Source organism: Bombina bombina, chromosome 6 (genome assembly GCF_027579735.1).
Source record: "Bombina bombina isolate aBomBom1 chromosome 6, aBomBom1.pri, whole genome shotgun sequence".
Lineage (NCBI taxonomy): Eukaryota > Metazoa > Chordata > Amphibia > Anura > Bombinatoridae > Bombina > Bombina bombina.
The window spans coordinates 523,109,629-523,130,380 of NC_069504.1; the positions used below are offsets into that span (position 1 = coordinate 523,109,629).

The 20,752-nt window shown below is 38.0% G+C and overlaps 1 protein-coding gene across 3 annotated transcripts in view; it reads right to left on the reverse strand.

Moving 5' to 3' along the window:
* Positions 1 to 20,752, reverse strand: part of PDE8A (phosphodiesterase 8A) — a 1,084,545-nt gene that overhangs the window by 102,780 nt on the left and 961,013 nt on the right. For all 3 annotated transcript variants that reach the window (XM_053717432.1, XM_053717431.1, XM_053717430.1), the window contains exon 14: positions 9,608 to 9,772. In XM_053717432.1, coding sequence (XP_053573407.1) covers positions 9,608 to 9,772 — 165 coding nt within the window. The remainder of the gene's footprint in view (positions 1 to 9,607; positions 9,773 to 20,752) is intronic.

Below are 20,752 nucleotides of genomic sequence, written 5' to 3' on the forward strand. Positions count from 1 at the left end.
GCTTTTGATGCATGATCCTGGGTCTGCTAATTATCAGGCTATATAAGCTGTAATAGCTCATAGACCTAATGCTTTCCCTTTATGTGTGTGTATTGGGTATTATTAAAACATTTTCTTTCATAGAATATGAATTTCAGAGTGGTTAATGGACTAATTCATGGCTTTTGTAGAAATTTCAATTTGATATGATTAAATATTTGATGAGGTTATAAAAACATTTATGTTTCCATGTAACTTAATGTAATTTAGTGTACAAGCTTAACTGATTGATAAATGGGTATGTTTCATATTTGAATCAATTTAGCAAAACTAGATTTATCAATTAGTACTTTTGAGTGAATTACAACCCTGAAATATCTCAATTATTGTAATGAAATAGCCAATATACTGTTGAATAGTTTGAAATGCCTTTATCTTGTAAAAATACATCAATGTATAATATTACAGTAGATTGTCTTTACTAATGTCCTGTTAGAATTGTACACAATTTAAAGGTATATGAAACCCACCTTTTTTTGATGGCTTAAAGGGATAATTCAGATAGAGCATGCAATTTTAAGCAACTATCTAATTTAAACCAGAAAAGTAAAGAAGAAGTAGATACCTATATGTATAAATAGATATAAAAAAGAATGAAACAGGCAGCACTTGCAGTGAAAACATTATGTGTAGCTAATCACTTTTGAAACAATGCTCTGAGCCTGTGGGAAACTGCACCTGTGTGTTGGGCTTGTGACTGCTGAGGCGTTTGCTGGAAGTTGTGAGAGCAGGCCCTGGAGGGAAGTCCCCTGTGAGAACCATCTAAGCAGCAGAATATATGCATCAAGCACTTTCTACACTGGAGCAGCCATAAGTGTCTGTATACTATTGAAGTCAGTATTGCTAACAAGGAATGCCTTTTTTCCTAAATGGCGATTTTAAAGCTACAGTATGCACACAATGGATATTATGACAGTTTCATTGATCACACTACCTAAGTTATATTGGATCTGGATATGGAAAGGAGAGGGTTTTGTACACACTAAGGCCTAGATTTGGAGTTCGGCGGTAAAAGGGCTGTTAACGCTCCGCGGGCTTTTTTCTGGCCGCACCATAAAATTAACTCTGGTATCGAGAGTTCAAACAAATGCTGCGTTAGGCTCCAAAAAAGGAGCGTAGAGCATTTTTACCGCAAATACAACTCTCGATACCAGAGTTGCTTACGGACGCGGCCGGCCTCAAAAACGTGCTCGTGCACGATTCCCCCATAGGAAACAATGGGGCTGTTTGAGCTGAAAAAAAACCTAACACCTGCAAAAAAGCAGCGTTCAGCTCCTAACGCAGCCCCATTGTTTCCTATGGGGAAACACTTCCTACGTCTGCACCTAACACCCTAACATGTACCCCGAGTCTAAACACCCCTAGCCTTACACTTATTAACCCCTAATCTGCCGCCCCCGCTATCGCTGACCCCTGCATATTTTTTTTAACCCCTAATCTGCCGCTCCGTAAACCGCCGCCACCTACGTTATCCCTATGTACCCCTAATCTGCTACCCCTAACACCGCCGACCCCTATATTATATTTATTAACCCCTAACCTGCCCCCCACAACGTCGCCGACACCTGCCTACACTTATTAACCCCTAATCTGCCGAGCGGACCTGAGCGCTACTATAATAAAGTTATTAACCCCTAATCTGCCTCACTAACCCTATCATAAATAGTATTAACCCCTAATCTGCCCTCCCTAACATCGCCGACACCTAACTTCAATTATTAACCCCTAATCTTCCGATCGGAGCTCACCGCTATTCTAATAAATGGATTAACCCCTAAAGCTAAGTCTAACCCTAACACTAACACCCCCCTAAGTTAAATATAATATTTATCTAACGAAATAAATTAACTCTTATTAAATAACTTATTTCTATTTAAAGCTAAATACTTACCTGTAAAATAAATCCTAATATAGCTACAATATAAATTATAATTATATTATAGCTATTTTAGGATTAATATTTATTTTACAGGTAACTTTGTATTTATTTTAACCAGGTACAATAGCTATTAAATAGTTAAGAACTATTTAATAGTTACCTAGTTAAAATAATAACAAATTTACCTGTAAAATAAATCCTAACCTAAGTTATAATTAAACCTAACACTACCCTATCAATAAAATAATTAAATAAACTACCTACAATTACCTACAATTAACCTAACACTACACTATCAATAAATTAATTAAACACAATTCCTACAAATAAATACAATTAAATAAACTAGCTAAAGTACAAAAAATAAAAAAGAACTAAGTTACAGAAAATAAAAAAATATTTACAAACATAAGAAAAATATTACAACAATTTTAAACTAATTACACCTACTCTAAGCCCCCTAATAAAATAACAAAGCCCCCCAAAATAAAAAATTCCCTACCCTATTCTAAATTAAAAAAGTTACAAGCTCTTTTACCTTACCAGCCCTGAACAGGGCCCTTTGCGGGGCATGCCCCAAGAATTTCAGCTCTTTTGCCTGTAAAAAAAAACATACAATACCCCCCCCCCAACATTACAACCCACCACCCACATACCCCTAATCTAACCCAAACCCCCCTTAAATAAACCTAACACTAAGCCCCTGAAGATCTTCCTACCTTGTCTTCACCATCCAGGTATCACCGATCCGTCCTGGCTCCAAGATCTTCATCCAACCCAAGCGGGGGTTGGCGATCCATAATCCGGTCCAGAAGAGGCTCCAAAGTCTTCCTCCTATCCGGCAAGAAGAGGACATCCGGACCGGCAAACATCTTCTCCAAGCGGCATCTTCGATCTTCTTCCATCCGGAGCGAAGCGGCAGGATCCTGAAGACATCCAGCGCGGAACATCCATCCGGACCGACGACTGAACGACGAATGACTGTTCCTTTAAGGGACGTCATCCAAGATGGCGTCCCTCGAATTCCGATTGGCTGATAGGATTCTATCAGCCAATCGGAATTAAGGTAGGAATTTTCTGATTGGCTGATGGAATCAGCCAATCAGAATCTAGTTCAATCCGATTGGCCGATCCAATCAGCCAATCAGATTGAGCTCGCATTCTATTGGCTGATCGGAACAGCCAATAGAATGCGAGCTCAATCTGATTGGCTGATTGGATCAGCCAATCGGATTGAACTTGATTCTGATTGGCTGATTCCATCAGCCAATCAGAAAATTCCTACCTTAATTCCGATTGGCTGATAGAATCCTATCAGCCAATCGGAATTCGAGGGACGCCATCTTGGATGACGTCCCTTAAAGGAACAGTCATTCGTCGTTCAGTCGTCGGTCCGGATGGATGTTCCGCGCTGGATGTCTTCAGGATCCTACCGCTTCGCTCCGGATGGAAGAAGATCGAAGATGCCGCTTGGAGAAGATGTTTGCCGGTCCGGATGTCCTCTTCTTGCCGGATAGGAGGAAGACTTTGGAGCCTCTTCTGGACCGGATTATGGATCGCCAACCCCCGCTTGGGTTGGATGAAGATCTTGGAGCCAGGACGGATCGGTGATACCTGGATGGTGAAGACAAGGTAGGAAGATCTTCAGGGGCTTAGTGTTAGGTTTATTTAAGGGGGGTTTGGGTTAGATTAGGGGTATGTGGGTGGTGGGTTGTAATGTTGGGGGGGGGGTATTGTATGTTTTTTTTTACAGGCAAAAGAGCTGAAATTCTTGGGGCATGCCCCGCAAAGGGCCCTGTTCAGGGCTGGTAAGGTAAAAGAGCTTGTAACTTTTTTAATTTAGAATAGGGTAGGGAATTTTTTATTTTGGGGGGCTTTGTTATTTTATTAGGGGGCTTAGAGTAGGTGTAATTAGTTTAAAATTGTTGTAATATTTTTCTTATGTTTGTAAATATTTTTTTATTTTCTGTAACTTAGTTCTTTTTTATTTTTTGTACTTTAGCTAGTTTATTTAATTGTATTTATTTGTAGGAATTGTGTTTAATTCATTTATTGATAGTGTAGTGTTAGGTTAATTGTAGGTAATTGTAGGTAGTTTATTTAATTATTTTATTGATAGGGTAGTGTTAGGTTTAATTATAACTTAGGTTAGGATTTATTTTACAGGTAAATTTGTTATTATTTTAACTAGGTAACTATTAAATAGTTCTTAACTATTTAATAGCTATTGTACCTGGTTAAAATAAATACAAAGTTACCTGTAAAATAAATATTAATCCTAAAATAGCTATAATATAATTATAATTTATATTGTAGCTATATTAGGGTTTATTTTACAGGTAAGTATTTAGCTTTAAATAGGAATAAGTTATTTAATAAGAGTTAATTTATTTCGTTAGATAAAAATTATATTTAACTTAGGGGGGTGTTAGTGTTAGGGTTAGACTTAGCTTTAGGGGTTAATACATTTATTAGAATAGCGGTGAGCTCCGGTCGGCAGATTAGGGGTTAATAATTGAAGTTAGGTGTCGGCGATGTTAGGGAGGGCAGATTAGGGGTTAATACTATTTATGATAGGGTTAGTGAGGCGGATTAGGGGTTAATACATTTATTATAGTAGCGCTCAGGTCCGCTCGGCAGATTAGGGGTTAATAAGTGTAGGCAGGTGTCGGCGACGTTGAGGGGGGCAGATTAGGGGTTAATAAATATAATATAGGGGTCGGCGATGTTAGGGGCAGCAGATTAGGGGTACATAGGGATAACGTAGGTGGCGGCGATTTGCGGTCGGAAGATTAGGGGTTAATTATTTTAAGTAGCTGGCGGCGACGTTGTGGGGGGCAAGTTAGGGTTTAATAAATGTAATACAGGGGTCGGCGGGGTTAGGGGCAGCAGATTAGGGGTACATAAATATAACGTAGGTGGCGGTCGGCAGATTAGGGGTTAAAAATTTTAATCGAGTGGCGGCGGTGTGGGGGGACCTCGGTTTAGGGGTACATAGGTAGTTTATGGGTGTTAGTGTACTTTAGGGTACAGTAGTTAAGAGCTTTATGAACCGGCGTTAGCCAGAAAGCTCTTAACTCCTGCTATTTTCAGGCGGCTGGAATCTTGTCGTTAGAGCTCTAACGCTCACTTCAGAAACGACTCTAAATACCAGCGTTAGAAAGATCCCATTGAAAATATAGGCTACGCAAATGGCGTAGGGAGATCTGCGGTATGGAAAAGTCGCGGCTGTAAAGTGAGCGTTAGACCCTTTAATCACTGACTCCAAATACCAGCGGGCGGCCAAAACCAGCGTTAGGAGCCTCTAACGCTGGTTTTGACGGCTACCGCCGAACTCCAAATCTAGGCCTAAGAAATTTCATTCATTTATCATCACCTTCATTCCATTATGATTTCATCTAGTGTGTTTGTTAAAAATGGACTGTCAGTTACAGACAATAAGTATGAGAGAGCGTGCTTTGGCACTTTAAGTGCTCTTATTTTGCCTGATGTTTATGTGACATTGAACTGTACCTTGTGTGCCATATAACATTAATAATACAGTACTGTATTTCCCATAGTGTTTATTAACATGTTTTATAGTAATAGACCAAGTTTGGTCTCACCAGTGTTTTATGAGGTTTAAATAAAATTATACTGATATTTTTTTTCACGGCAAGTGCTGCCTGTGTCATTCTTTTTGATATCTATTTAAAAATGTAGGTATCTACTTCTTTACTTTTTTGGTTTAAATTTAACTGTATGCACTGCAGATGAACTTTAAAATTGGTAAACAATGCACACCTCCTGCGTTATATTGTAACTTTTTAATTTACTCCTATTATACATTTTCTTCATTCTCTTGTTATCTTTATTTAAAAAGCAGGAATGTAAAGCTTAGGAGCCAGCCCATTTTAGCTTCAGCACCCTGGATGGTGCTTGCTTATTGGTGGCTACATTTAGCCATCCAATCAGCAAGCACAACCCAGGTTCTGAACCAAAAATGGTCCGGATAGAAAGATAACAAAGAAAAATTGATTATAGGAGTACATTAGAAAGTTGCTTAAAATTGCATGCTCTACCTGAAACATTAAAGAAAAAATGTGTGTTTAGTATCCCTTAAATGTAGCAACCAATCAGCAAGCACTACCCAGGGTGTTGAACCAAAAATGGGTCGACTTCTAAGCTTTTTAAATAAAGATACCAAGAGAACGAAGAAAAATTGATAATAGGAGTAAATTAGAATAATGCTTAAAATTGCATGCTCTATCTAAATCATGAAATAAAAAAATTGGGGTTCATATCCCTTTCAAATAAGCATATACATAGTTTTTATAAATATTCTAGCAATTTTAACAGGTAATTAAAGCTTGATATTAAATCTTAAAAACCCCCCCACATTAAATGCTACTCCAGAAGTTAATCTATTTGTTCTCTTCTCCAGCCTCTCATATTCCTCTACTTATTATTCTCAAAATCACAGACAAACCACAATGCAGATTTATACATAAGAAATAACTATAAGTACAGTATGTATATTAGAATGAGTTTGAACTGTAAGAATCCCAATAAGGTGTTAGTAACCCTAAATTAGCGTCTCTTAATGACAGTCCTAAGGACCCCCAACAGGCCAGATTTTTATACACAGGTGAAATAATCAACCAGTAACCATAGTTACTAACCTGCTCTCATCCAACATCTGATTATTTCACCTGTGTTCAGGTAACATGAAAATCTGGGCTGTTGGGGGTCCTAAAGACCAGAATTAAAGGGACATTAAACTGCTGAGTACAACTACAATAGAATAGTTAAAGGGACACTAAACCCAAAAATGTTCTTTTATGATTCAACTAGAGAATACATTTTTAAACATTCCGATTTACTTATATTATCTAGTTTGCTTCATTCGTTAGCTCTCCTTTGTTGAATAACTATCAATGCACAGGGGTGAGCCAATCACACAAGGAATCTATATGCAACAACCAATCAGCAGCTACTGAAACTATCTAGATATACTTTTCAGCAAAGTATATCAAGAGAATGAAGCAAATTAGATTGCATGCTCTTTCTAAATCATGAGAGAGAAAAATTGGGTTTCATGTCCCTTTAATACTCACCATGCTATTGTTTTCCTCCTTTGCCTGCAGCGGTCTTCAAAGTTATTCTATTATTTTAACCCCTTACAAGTATTAGTTAGTGACATTGCACTGCTCTTCTCACAGGATGCAACAATACACAGGCTACACAGGCTACAAGATGGCGCCACCCAGTATAAAATGCAGAGCTTTACTAACTGGCACCTAGATTACGAGTTTTGCGTTCGTGTTTTAACGCTGAAAAAATGGTAATTTCAGTGTTAAAACAGCAACGCAGCCATTACAAGTCTTGTCGGTATAGCTGTACCGCAAGCCTTTTAGCCTGTAATGAAACGTCAGACCCGCACTCGTAAATATTACGTTTTTTAATGGGACTTCCATAGCGCTGCCATTACGAGTTTTGCGGTGAGGCTAAAAAGATCCGTACCGCCATCTGAGACCAGTAGTTATGAGTTTTACACAACAAAACTGTTACATAAAACTCATAACTAAAGTGTTACAAAGTACACTAACACCCATAAACTACCTATTAACCCCTAAACCGAGGCCCTCCCGCATCTCAAACACTATATTAAAGTTATGAACCCCTAATCTGCCGCTCCCAACATCGCTGCCACTAATAAAATGTATTAACCCCTATTCCGCCGCTCCCCGTCATCATCGTCACCACTATAATAAAGTTATTAACCCCTAAACCGCCGCCCTCCCACATCGCAAAAACCATTTCAATATTATTAACCCCCTTATCTGCCGTCCGCCCACATCGCCCCACTATACTAAAGTTATTAACCCCTATTCCGCCACTCCCAGACACCGCCGACACTGTAATAAACCTAATAACCCCTAAACCGCAAGCCCCCACAACAAAATATACTAAATTAAACTATTAACCCTTAAACTGAAAGCCCCCCACATCGCAATAAACTAATTTAAACTAGTAACCCCTAAACCTAACACCCCCCTAACTTTATATTAAAATTACAATTTCCCTATCTTAAATTAAATTAAAACTCACCTGTCAAATTAAAAAAACTAAGTTTAAACTAACAATTCAACTAATATAACTATTAAACTAAAATTAAACTAACTACCAATTAAAAAAAACCCTAACACTACTATAAAAATTACAAAGTATCTAATTACAAAAAATAAAAAATACTAAATTACAAAAAATAACAAACACTAAATTATGAAAAATAACAAACAAAATTATCAAAAATAAAAAAGAATTACACCTAATCTAATAGCCCTATAAAAATAAAAAAGCCCCCCAAAATAAAAAAAACGTAGCCTACAATAAACTGCCAATAGCCCTTAAAAGGGCCTTTGTAGGGCATTGCCCTAAGGTAAACAGTTCTTTTACCTGTAAAAAAATACAAAGACCCCCCAACAATAAAACCCACCACCCAACCAACCCCCCAAAATAAAAAAAACCTAACTCTAACAAAAACCTAAGCTACCCATTGCCCTGAAAAGGGCATTTAGCTCTTTTAAGAAAAGCCCAAACCCTAAACTAAAAAAACAAACACCCAAAAAAGTTTAAAAAATCCTAACACTAACCCCTGAAGATCCACTTACAGTTTCTGAAGTCTGGACATCTAGGCGGCAAGGTCTTCATCCATCCAGGCGGCGAGGTCTTCCTCCATCCAGGCGGCGTCTTCTATCTTCATCCAGGGGGCATCTTCTATCTTCATCCCGGCGGCGTGGAGCGTGTCCATCCTGAAGACATCCCGTGCGGAGCATCATCTTCATACGGTTTCCTTCGTATACTGAATCTTCAATGCAAGGGAGCCTTTTCAAAATGATGTCCCTTGCATTCCTATTAGCTAATTTGATTTTGGAAATTCATAGACATCAATGAGGCTGCATTACGGAGCTTTTCATTCTGCGATCGCAGGTGTTAGATTATTTTTTAACCCGCTCTCCCCATTGATGTCTATGGGGAATGCGTGCATGAGCACATCAAAACAGCGCTTGTATTTTGTGAGGCATGGAGCTTAACGTAACCATATCGCACGCACAAGCCGGCTGTTTTGAAAACTTGTAATGTCAGCGCAATGGAGTGTGAAATAACGCAACTTTTGTTGCGTTCGTTTTGCATCCCGTTGTGCCCATAACTTGTAATTTACCTGTGGATTCTTTAATGAGGTAAAGTAAGAGAATGGCTTTAAAGAGAGCTTCAGGTACAGGTGCGAAAACAGTACCATGGTGAGTAGTAACCATGTTACTGTAGTTATACCCAGCTATAAAATGTCCCTTTAAGAAGCACTGGTTTTAACTGTAGTGATAAATGAATTGATCAAATAACTCTATAACACCTTTAGTTATTTTGTATGTGAGATTATGAATACATTAATAGTAACAACATTATTAAGTTTCATAAACAATAACTAAGGCAGTTGAAGTTGTTTATGTCTCAGAATTTTTTTAAAAATGTAAAATTGTTGTCTGAGGCACTAATATTTATATTGCAAGTTTATTAGTGGAACGCTTGAACAATACAAAGAAATAACTGTTGTTTCGTGACACATTTACCATCAGTGTTAAAGAGAAACTTTACATCATAAATGTTTTTTAAGGTTCCTTCTATTTTAGGATACATCACATTACTTACTGTCATCAGACCTCCAACCAGGTCACTAGTGTGTGGGTCTTCATCCTTTGTCCCAAGCTGCGGAGAATATAACTCAGTGGTTCTCAAGATCTCCAAAACTCGGTCCAAAGCTTCAGCTACAGGCATTGGGCTATTTTCTTGTGCAGCATTGATTATATTTATTACCTAAATACAAAAACATATGTTGAAATGTTATCATATAATATGTTATACAAAAAATGTCATTCACAAGATTATCACGAAAGGATGGCTTGGAATAAACATGAATTCAATAAATATAAATTATAAGCACTACAAACAGCAGCTCATTGTATAATTATAATAGACGGTAAATCTGTAAACCAGGGATGGCCACATGCAGCCCTCATTTCTAGATTTTGTGGCCCTTTGCAATAAGAAGAACTAAGAATGTGTGCCATGGTATTTGTGGTTCCAGGAAACAAAAAATATGTGCTTTAAACTGCTGGTGGGGAGGCAAAGTGACCTTCTGAAAGGGTAATGGTAAACAGAGTGTACCACACGACCCTTTCCTTAATCTGGCCCTGCACTACTGGACATTTTTAGAAAATATAATATTATTTGTGAGTTCAATAGCCATATACTGTATCTGTAAGAGGCAATTAAAGGGATATAATACCCATATGCTAAATCACTTGAAAGTGATACATCATACACGTAAAAATCTGAACACCTGAACATGTCTATGTAAAAAAGAAGATATTTTACCTCACAATTTCTTCAGCTTTTTATAGTAATTGCTCTGTAACCAGTTTTCATCCAGCTACTGTTGCTGCATGTTGAACCCCCCCAAAAAACAGCCAGTTAACTTCATCAGTGCTGATGTCAAACTTTACTTTACTGTTATCTCATGAGATTTCACAGATCTCATGGGATTTCATACTAAACTTCCATAAACTGAGGAGGGAAATAACATGATTGTGCCTGCACATGCCAGTTGCACGTTCCTTTGAAAGTAGCGATGTTCTGTTGAGATTTCCTAATCTGACGAAATTTTCCTCCACGTTTTCCGCAGGCGCAAAATGACATCACTGCATTCCACGTTAAAAAAAAATGTGAGGAATGCAGTGATGTAATGCAAGCATGTGCAGAGCATGGGGTAAGAAATTTCGATGGAGAGAGCCTTGCTGAAGTGGGATAAGATTCAGTTAATAATAAAAAATTGTGTTTATTGAAATGCCATTGCTTTCATTTTGTTTAGTGTACTGTATTTCTGAACCCTTTCCCCCTCCAGCATGGCTCCAAGCTATTTGCAATGCGCATTAGCAGCCAGTGTGTGTAAAACACTAATGTGAGGAATGGGGTAATAATTTTCTCAAAGTCGAAATTCCCAACCGCACGTTCTGCGCATGCTTGCATTACATCACCGTATTCCACACATGTTTTGAAACATATGTGGAATGCGGTGATCTCATTTTGCGCATGCACAAAGGGCGGTAGGAAATTTTGACGGGATAAGAAATCTCGACAGAACACTGGGACTAGCATCCTGATTGGCTGCTTAAAGTCCCTTTACAATGGGATGTGGCTACTGAAGAAATTTTAAGGTAAAAGATCATCCTTTTTTACACAGATGTTCAGGTGATATTTTCTACTCAGCTTTTTACAGCTATGCTGCATCCCTTTCAAGTGCGTCAACATATGAGTATCATGTCCCTTTAAGGCTTTTAAAATTGTGGCCCCCATGTATTTGCATAATAGGAAGTTGGCCATCAGTGATGTACCTTATAGAGTCAAACTTAAAGTACTGTAGAGCAACAATGGAGGCTGATCCAATAAGACATCCAAGAGCTGTGTCTAAATAATAATTATAGCTAATTATGTGTAGATACACATTTATCTGAGCCTTCACTGTGAGACTCTTTATTGAGTTGTTGTGGTGTTTAAAGCTTTATTAACTAGTTCACTAGCACCAGACTAGCAATCAATTGCAGCAGACTAGTACTGACAGATACTAATAGTAACTGTCCCAGGAATTTTGAGATTCTTCCAGTTGTTTAAGGCTCTCAAAGTTAAATAAAATTAATGTATTTATAAATTTAAAAACCATCTAGGAAGATAAATAAAAATAAAATAAAACTTTGTGATGCTGTAATCATACACATATCTATATGCCTCTCCATAAAACGATCAGCTCTTGCTGGGATGATATTGCCTTGTTGTGTTACTTTGGCTACATACAAAAGCATAACCACTATGTGGCACAAGCAAGGCATGACCAAACTCAACTCAATAGCTAGCTACTGTGCCAGGTGGTCACTATTATAAAAGCAAAGTATTTCTCTCTGCTCCCAAAGGCCCCTGCAAAACCTTTCCAAGTATTCTGGCAGGGAAGGCATTTGACATACGTGATTTGTAGCTCTTTTATATACCTCCTAAAAGCTCTTTGATACATTTTAATAATAAATATGATTTATAATGAAACATCTTCATATTTAAAATTATATCATATGAATCTTTTGTAGTGGGTTAATAAAATGTTTACACTAGTAAGAAGTAGAAACCTCCCAGAATCCTTTGTAATTTCTTCCATTCCCATATATATATATATATATATATATATATATATATATATATATATATATATATATATATATAATATATATATATATATATATATATATATACAGTATACATACACACACACATATATTGTAATAACAAACATTTATTGTAACGTTTCGGAGACAGAGTATCCCCTTCCTCTGAAGTCTGAGGAAGGGGATACTCTGTCTCCGAAACGTTACAATAAATGTTTGTTTCTGAAGGAAAGACCAGTGAGTGCAAGTTTTTGTTACTGTTATCTACTATTCACTAGCACCCTGGCAGCTAGATTTGGAAGTGAGAGTGCTCATCTATGGGATTATATATATACATACACACACATATATATATTATCTTCCTTGTCCCGCTGGCTGCAGTTAACAAAGCCAAGCTAGGAAAGATTCGGAAATATAGAGATTCTTTTTATCAATGATGTGAAATACTTTTAACATTTTAGGCAAGAAAACAATATTGTTTTCTAATAGGTTAGTACTATATCAACCCACATGAAGACATGGAGGAAAACAAATATGACTAAGATAGCACAGTCTGCAGGACTTTCATACTAAATGTTGCCCGCACAAAGAAAAACAAAGTTATTAACAGACAGAGAACAGATTCAGGGAGACCTGGGGCTGTCTTGAATAACTGTTTAACGGGCCTTATTTTGCTGGGTCCAGGATAAAGCCTTATCTCTAATAGAATGAGTCCTATTTTAAAAAGTAGGGATTTCTCATTAAAGATAAATGAACAAATTTGAAGTGGCCAAAAAACTTGGAAAGTTTAATACTTCTCTGAAACCACTAAGAAGGACTAAACAATGACAATTTGTCCTTATATACTTGTTAGCATTGAGAAAAGACATACGGATTCTAACTGCTTCCATCCTATAAAGGGGAGCTTCCTTACCATAATTATGATTATGACACAATAGCAATTTCAGGTGAAATAAAAACAGAATTAACTATTAAGTAAATGAGATGTCCTGTAACCTACATTATATTTAAAAGAAAAATTATAAACAAAGGATTAGAACCCACCTGACCCACCTTGGACAGAGACACAAGTAAAAAATAATGCCTAGATTTAGAGTTCTGCGTTAGCCGTCAAAACCAGCGTTAGGGGGTCCTAACGCTGGTTTTGGCCGCCCGCTGGTATTTAGAGTCAGTCAGGAAAGGGTCTAACGCTCACTTTCCAGCCGCGACATTTCCATACCGCAGATCCCCTTCCGTCAATTGCGTATCCTATCTTTTCAATGGGATCTTTCTAACTCCGGTATTTAGAGTCTTGGCTGAAGTGAGCGTTAGAAATCTAACGACAAGACTCCAGCCGCAGAAAAAAATCAGGAGTTAAGAGCTTTCTGGGCTAACGCCGGTTCATAAAGCTCTTAACTACTGTGCTCTAAAGTACACTAACACCCATAAACTACCTATGCACCCCTAAACCGAGGTCCCCCCACATCGCCGCCACTCTATTACATTTTTTTAACCCCTAATCTGCCGACCGCACACAGCCGCAACCTACATTATCCCTATGTAACCCTAATCTGCTGCCCCTAACATCACCGACCCCTACATAATATTTATTACCCCCTAATCTGCCCCCCCAACGTTGCCGCTACCTACCTACAATTATTAACCCCTAATCTTCCGACCGGACCTCACCGCTACTATAATAAATGTATTAGCCCCTAATCCGTCTCACTCCCGCTTCAAAAACCCTATAATAAATAGTATTAACCCCTAATCTGTCCTCCCTAACATCGCTGACACTTAACTTCAAGTATTAACCCCTAATCTGCCGACCGGACCTCTCCGCTACTCTAATAAATGTATTAACCCCTAAAGCTAAGTCTAACACTAACACCCACCTAAGTTAAATATAATTTAAATCTAACTAAATAAAATAAATCTTATTAAATAAATTATTTCAATTTAAAGCTAAATACTTACCTGTAAAATAAACCCTAATATAGCTACAATATAAATAATAATTATATTGTAGCTATTTTAGGATTAATATTTATTTTACAGGCAACTTTGTATTTATTTTAACCAGGTACAATAGCTATTAAATAGTTAATAAGTATTTAATAGTTACCTAGTTAAAATAATTACAAAATTACCTGTAAAATAAATCCTAATCTAAGTTACAATTAAACCTAACACTACACTATCAATAAATTAATTAAATAAACTATCTACAATTATCTACAATTAAATCAACTAAACTAAATTACAACCCCCCCCCCACTAAATTACAAAAACAAACAAACACTACATTACAAAAAATAAAAAAAGATTACATGAATTTTAAACTAATTACTCCTACTCTAAGCCCCCTAAAAAAATAACAAAGCCCCCCAAAATAAAAAAATGCCCTACCCTATACTAAAATTAAAATTTTACAGCTCTTTTACCTTACCAGCCCTTAAAAGGGCCTTTTGCGGGGCATACCCCAAAGAAAACAGCTCTTTTGCCTGTAAAAAAACATACAATACCCCCCCCCCACATTACAACCCACCACCCAAATACCCCTAATCTAACCCAAACCCCCCTTAAAAAAACCTAACACTAAGCCCCTGAAGATCTTCCTACCTTATCTTCACTACGCCGAGTATCACCGATCCGTCCAGAAGAGGGTCCGAAGTCTTCATCCTATCCGGCAAGAAGAGGTCCAGAAGAGGGTCCGAAGTCTTCATCCTATCCGGCAAGAAGAGGGCATCCGGACCGGTAGACATCTTCATCCAGTCGGCATCTTCTATCTTCTTCCATCCGGCGCGGAGCGGGACCATCTTGAAGCAGCCGACGCGGATCCATCCTCTTCTAACGACGTCCTAAGTCCAAATGAAGGTTCCTTTAAATTACGTCATCCAAGATGGTGTCCCTCGAATTCCGATTGGCTGATAGGATTCTATCAGCCAATCGGAATTAAGGTAGGAAAAATCTGATTGGCTGATTGAATCAGCCAATCAGATTCAAGTTCAATCGGATTGGCTTATCCAATCAGCCAATCAGATTGAGCTTGCATTCTATTGGCTGTTCCGATCAATCAGCCAATCAGATTTTTCCTACCTTAATTCCGATTGGCTGATAGAATCCTGATAGTTCCTGATTTGCAACACACATTGTTTTGGTTTTTTTTCCCTGAAAATGAGTTTTTCTTGGGCTTTATATGGATACAATGCATGTGTTTCAGTCTGTGGATTTGAGACACTTATCATGCCTAACAACTTGTTAGTTGAGTATTCAGTCACTTTATTAACAGACTTTTCAAAATATGAACAAAATTCCAATGTTGCCTTCATTTAAAAAGCTGGAACTCCCGCTTCACACTATTCAGACACTCCATATCCAAAAAGCCTTAACATGTTTTATGTTTTTAGATAATTTTCATTGTCCAGTAACAGGGTGGAAATCACACAATAATGTATCGAGGGGGCGTGTCTATGCAGCATTCTTGACAGAACGCATTTCCTAAGAGCTCTAGTAGATATCTCAACAATCCCCTGATTATTGGATTTTATCAGCAGCATCAATATTGGATTTTTTAGAATAGAACTACCCCACACAGTGAGGTTACATTCCAGCTCTTACTTACTGTTTTCATGGCGCTGGAGGTTCTTCGGCCTAGAACAGCGGCTCATTAATAGGCAACAACCTCCCTGGGTGATCTGGATAGCTAGTACAGTCAACTAACAACTATCATATTACAACCATCCTCAGAACCAGACAATATATATTACCTTCACCTAGCCAGCCAATTAATATTTTGTGTCTAGCAACTTTCATACAAGCAAAGGCTGTTATAATGGTGGCCACATGGGAATGTGCGCTATTACAGAATTTAGATGAGAACTTCGCCAAATTGGAAAATCTGTAGTATAAAATCTACCTAAAATCTCTACCCAACCTTTTATTGGAGGCAGAAGAATCCTTGATTCCCAGTTGCAAGAAAAGTGAGAGTAGCCTAAACAAAATGGTATAATTTTACTTGACAATGTTTCACTTACTATACAAAATAACTGGGCGCTAAATAGAAACAAACAATACACAAGTTACACCAACTAATCAAATGTATACATTTCTGGAATTCACAGATCACTACTTTACACCACAGCAAACCCTATCTACTGATAATATAAACCTTCCGGATGCACAACTCACTTATAACTATAACAATCCTGTAATTCTAACACTGCCTCATACGGAAATCAATAACTCATCAAAAACAACTTTATTATAATCCAGCATGTAATCTATTAAAGACCGGGTTCACACATAACTTTGGACTGATTAACACATAGGATCTACCTAGGCTCAAAGAGGGAACCCTAAAGCAGAGCCAATACGGGAGAAATATACAACCAGCACAGAATGATGAGACGAATCGCTGTGACCCAGTGACTATTTTTACAGCTGAGCCGCATAATTTTACAGCAGCAGGCTTGTAAATATCTTTGCTTTGGATGTCAGCTCAAAGGAAAAACATAATTTATGTAAGAACTTACCTGATCAATTAATTTCTTTCATATTGGCAAGAGTCCATGAGCTAGTGACGTATGGGATATACAATCCTACCAGGAGGGGAAAAGTTTCCCAAACCTCAAAATGCCTATAAATACACCCCTCACCACACCCACAATTCAGTTTAACGAATAGCCAAGTAGTGGGGTGATAGAAAAAGGAGTAAAAAGCATCAAACAAGGAACTGGAAATATAATTGTGCTTTATACAAAAAAACATAACCACGATAAAAAGATCTCATGGACTCTTGCCAATATGAAAGAAATGAATTTATCAGGTAAGTTCTTACATAAATTATGTTTTTTTTCATGTAATTGGCAAGAGTCCATGAGCTAGTGACGTATGGGATAGTAATACCCAAGATGTGGTACTCCACAGAAGAGTCACTAGAGAGGGAGGGATAAAAATAAAATCAGCCATTTTCCGCAGAAAAAATTAAATCCACATCTAAAAAAATAAGTTTTTCTCATAATTGAAAAGAAAAAACTTAAAACATAAGCAGAGGAATCAAACTGAAACAGCTGCCTGAAGAACCTTTCTACCAAAAACTGCTTCCGAAGAGGCAAATACATCATAACGGTAGAATTTAGTAAAAGTTTGTAAAGAAGACCAAGTTGCTGCTTTGCAAATCTGATCAACTGATGCTTCATTCTTAAAAGCCCACGAAGTGAAGACTGATCTAGTAGAATGAGCTGTGATTCTCTGAGGCGGGCCTGACTCGACTCCAAATAAGCCTGATGAATCAAAAGCTTTAACCAAGATGCCAAGGAAATGGCAGAAGCTTTCTGACCTTTCTTAGAACCAGAAAAGACAACACAAAGACTAGAAGTCTTCCTGAAATCTTTAGTAGCTTCAACATAATATTTCAAAGCTCTTACAACATCCAGAGAATGTAAGGATCTCTCCAAAGAATTCTTAGGATTAGGACATAAAGGAACAACAATTTCCCTATTAATGTTGTTAGAATTCACAACTTTAGGTAAAAATTTAAAAGAAGTCCACAAAACTGCCTTATCCTGATGGAAAATCAGAAAAGGAGACTCACAAGAAAGAGCAGATAATTCGGAAACTCTTCTAGCAGAAGAGATAGCCAAAAGGAACAACACTTTCCAAGAAAGTAGTTTAATTTTCAAAGAATGCATAGGCTCAAAAGGAGGAGCCTGTAAAGCCTTCAAAACCAAATTAAGACTCCAAGGAGGAGAGATTGATTTAATGACAGGCTTAATATGGACCAAAGCCTGTACAAAACAGTGAATATCAGGAAGCTTAACAATCTTTCTGTGAAATAAAATAGAAAGAGCAGAGATTTGTCCCTTCAAGGAACTTGCAGACAAACCTTTATCTAAACCATCCTGAAGTAACTGTAAAATTCTAGGAATTCTAAAAGAATGCCAGGAGAATTTATGAGAACACCATGAAATATAAGTCTTCCAAACCCGATAATAAATCTTCCTGGAAACAGATTTACGAGCCTGTAACATAGTATTAATCACTGAGTCAGAGAAACCTCTGTGACTAAGCACTAAGCGTTCAATTTGAATACCTTCAAATTTAACGATTTGAGATCCTGATGGAAGAAACGGTCCTTGAGACAGAAGGTCTGGTCTTAAAAGAAGTGGCCAAGGTTGGAAACTGGACATCCGGACAAGATCCGCATACCAGAACTTGTGAGGCCATGCTGGTGCTACTAGAAACACAAACAATTGTTCCATGATTATCTTGGAAATCACTCTTGGAAGAAGGACTAGAGGCGGGAAGATATAAGCAGGTTGGTAAAACCAAGGAACTGCTAACGCATCCACCGACTCCATCTGAGGATCCCTGGACCTGGACAAGTACCTGGGAAGTTTCTTGTTTAGATGGGAAGCCATCAGATCTATTTCTGGAAGACCCCACATCTGAACAATCTAAAAAAACACATCTGGATGTAGAGACCACTCCCCCAGATGTAAAGTCTGATGGCTGAGATAATCAGCTTCCTAATTGTCTATACCTGGGATATGTACCGCAGAAATTAGACAAGAGTTCCGCCCAAGAAAGTATCCAAGATACTTCTTTCATAGCTAGGGGACTGTGAGTCCCACCCTGATGATTGAAATATGCCACAGCTGTGATATTGTCCGTTTGAAAACAAATAAATGGTTCTCTCTTCAACAGAGGCCAAACCTGAAGAGCCCTGAAAATAGCACAGAGTTCTAAAATATTGATTGGTAACCTCGCCTCTTGAGATTTCCAAACCCCTTGTGCTGTCAGAGATCCCCAGACAGCTCCCCAACCTGAAAGACTTGCATCTGCTGTGATTACAGTCCAGGTTGGACGAACAAAAGAGGCCCCTTGAACTATACAATGGTGATCTAACCACCAAGTTAGAGAGAGTCGAACATTGGGATTTAAGGATATTAATTGTGATATCTTTGTATAATCCCTGCGCCATTGATTCAGCATACAAAGCTGGAGAGGTCTCATATGAAAACGAGCAAAGGGAATAGCGTCCGATGCTGCAGTCATGAGACCTAAAACTTCCATGCACATAGCCACTGAAGGGAATGATTGAGACTGAAGGTTCCGACAAGCTGAAACCAATTTTATTCGTCTCTTGTCTGTTAGACATGGACACTAAATCTATCTGGAAACCTAAAAAGGTGGCCCTGGTCTGAGGAATCAAGGAACTTTTTGGTAAAATGATCCTCCAACCACTAGTTGATTTGTGTGAGATTTGTAAGAATGTAAAGACTGAGCTAGTACCAAGATATTGTCCAAATATGGAAACACTGCAATACCCTGTTCTTTGATTACAGAGAGCAGGGCACCAATTTCTTGGAGCTGTCGCTAGGCCAAATGGAAAAACAACAAATTGGTAATGCTTGTCTAGAAAAGAGAATCTCAGAAACCGATAGTGGTCTGGATGAATTGGAATATGACGCTATGCATCCTGTAAGTCTATCGTGGACATATAATGACCTTGCTGAACAAAAGGCAGAATAGTCATTATAGTCACCATTTTGAAAGTTGGCACTCTTACAAAACGATTAAAAAAATTTCAGATCCAGAACTGGTCTGAATGAATTTTCTTTCTTTGGGACAATGAATAGATTTGAATAAAACCCCAGACCCTATTCCTGAAAAGGAACTGGTATGATTACCCCTGAAAGCTCTAGATCTGAAACACACTTCAAAAAAGCCTGAGCCTTCACTGGATTTGCTGGAATGTGTGAGAGTAAAAAATCTTCCCACAGGATGTCTTACTCTAAATCCTATTTGATACCCTTGAGAGACAATACTCTGAATCCATTGATTTTGGACAGAATCAGCCCAAATGTTTTGGAAAAATTTTAATCTGCCCCCCACCAGCTGAATTGGAATGAGGGCCGCACCTTCATGCAGACTTGGGGGCTGGCTTTCGTTTCTTAAAAGGCTTGGATTTATTCCAATTTGAAGAAGGTTTCCAATTGGAACCAGATTCTTTGGGGGAAGGATTGGCTTTCTGTTCCTTGTTCTGTCGAAAAGAATGAAAATGATTAGAAGCTTTAGATTTACCCTTAGATCTTTTATCCTGAGGTAAAAAAAACTCCCTACCCCCCCAGTGACAGATGAAATAATTGAATCCAACTGAGAACCAAATAAATTGTTACCTTGGAAAGAAAGAGATAGTAATCTAAGACTTAGATACCATGTCAGCATTCCAATATTTAAGCCACAAAGCTCTTCTAGCTAAAATAGTCACCAGGAGAGCGATTCTCTCAACCGGCTGTCCAGAGAAATCTGTTGAGACAGATCTAAATGATTGCCGTTCCACTGTCTCAGCATGCACAGCTGAAGAGGTCGGAGATGGAATCTGGCAAAGGGGATTGATGTTCATGCAGGACACCATGAGTCCAATTACCTCCATACACCGAGCCACAGATGGCCTGAAGGAGGTCTGGAGGGCAAGACAATTGGAAGTTAGCTTGTAATGTCTCTGGTCTGTAAGAAATATCCTCATAGATATGGAATCTATTATAGGAACTCCACCCTGATACTGGGAATAAGAGAACTTTTTTCTAAGTTTATCTTTCAT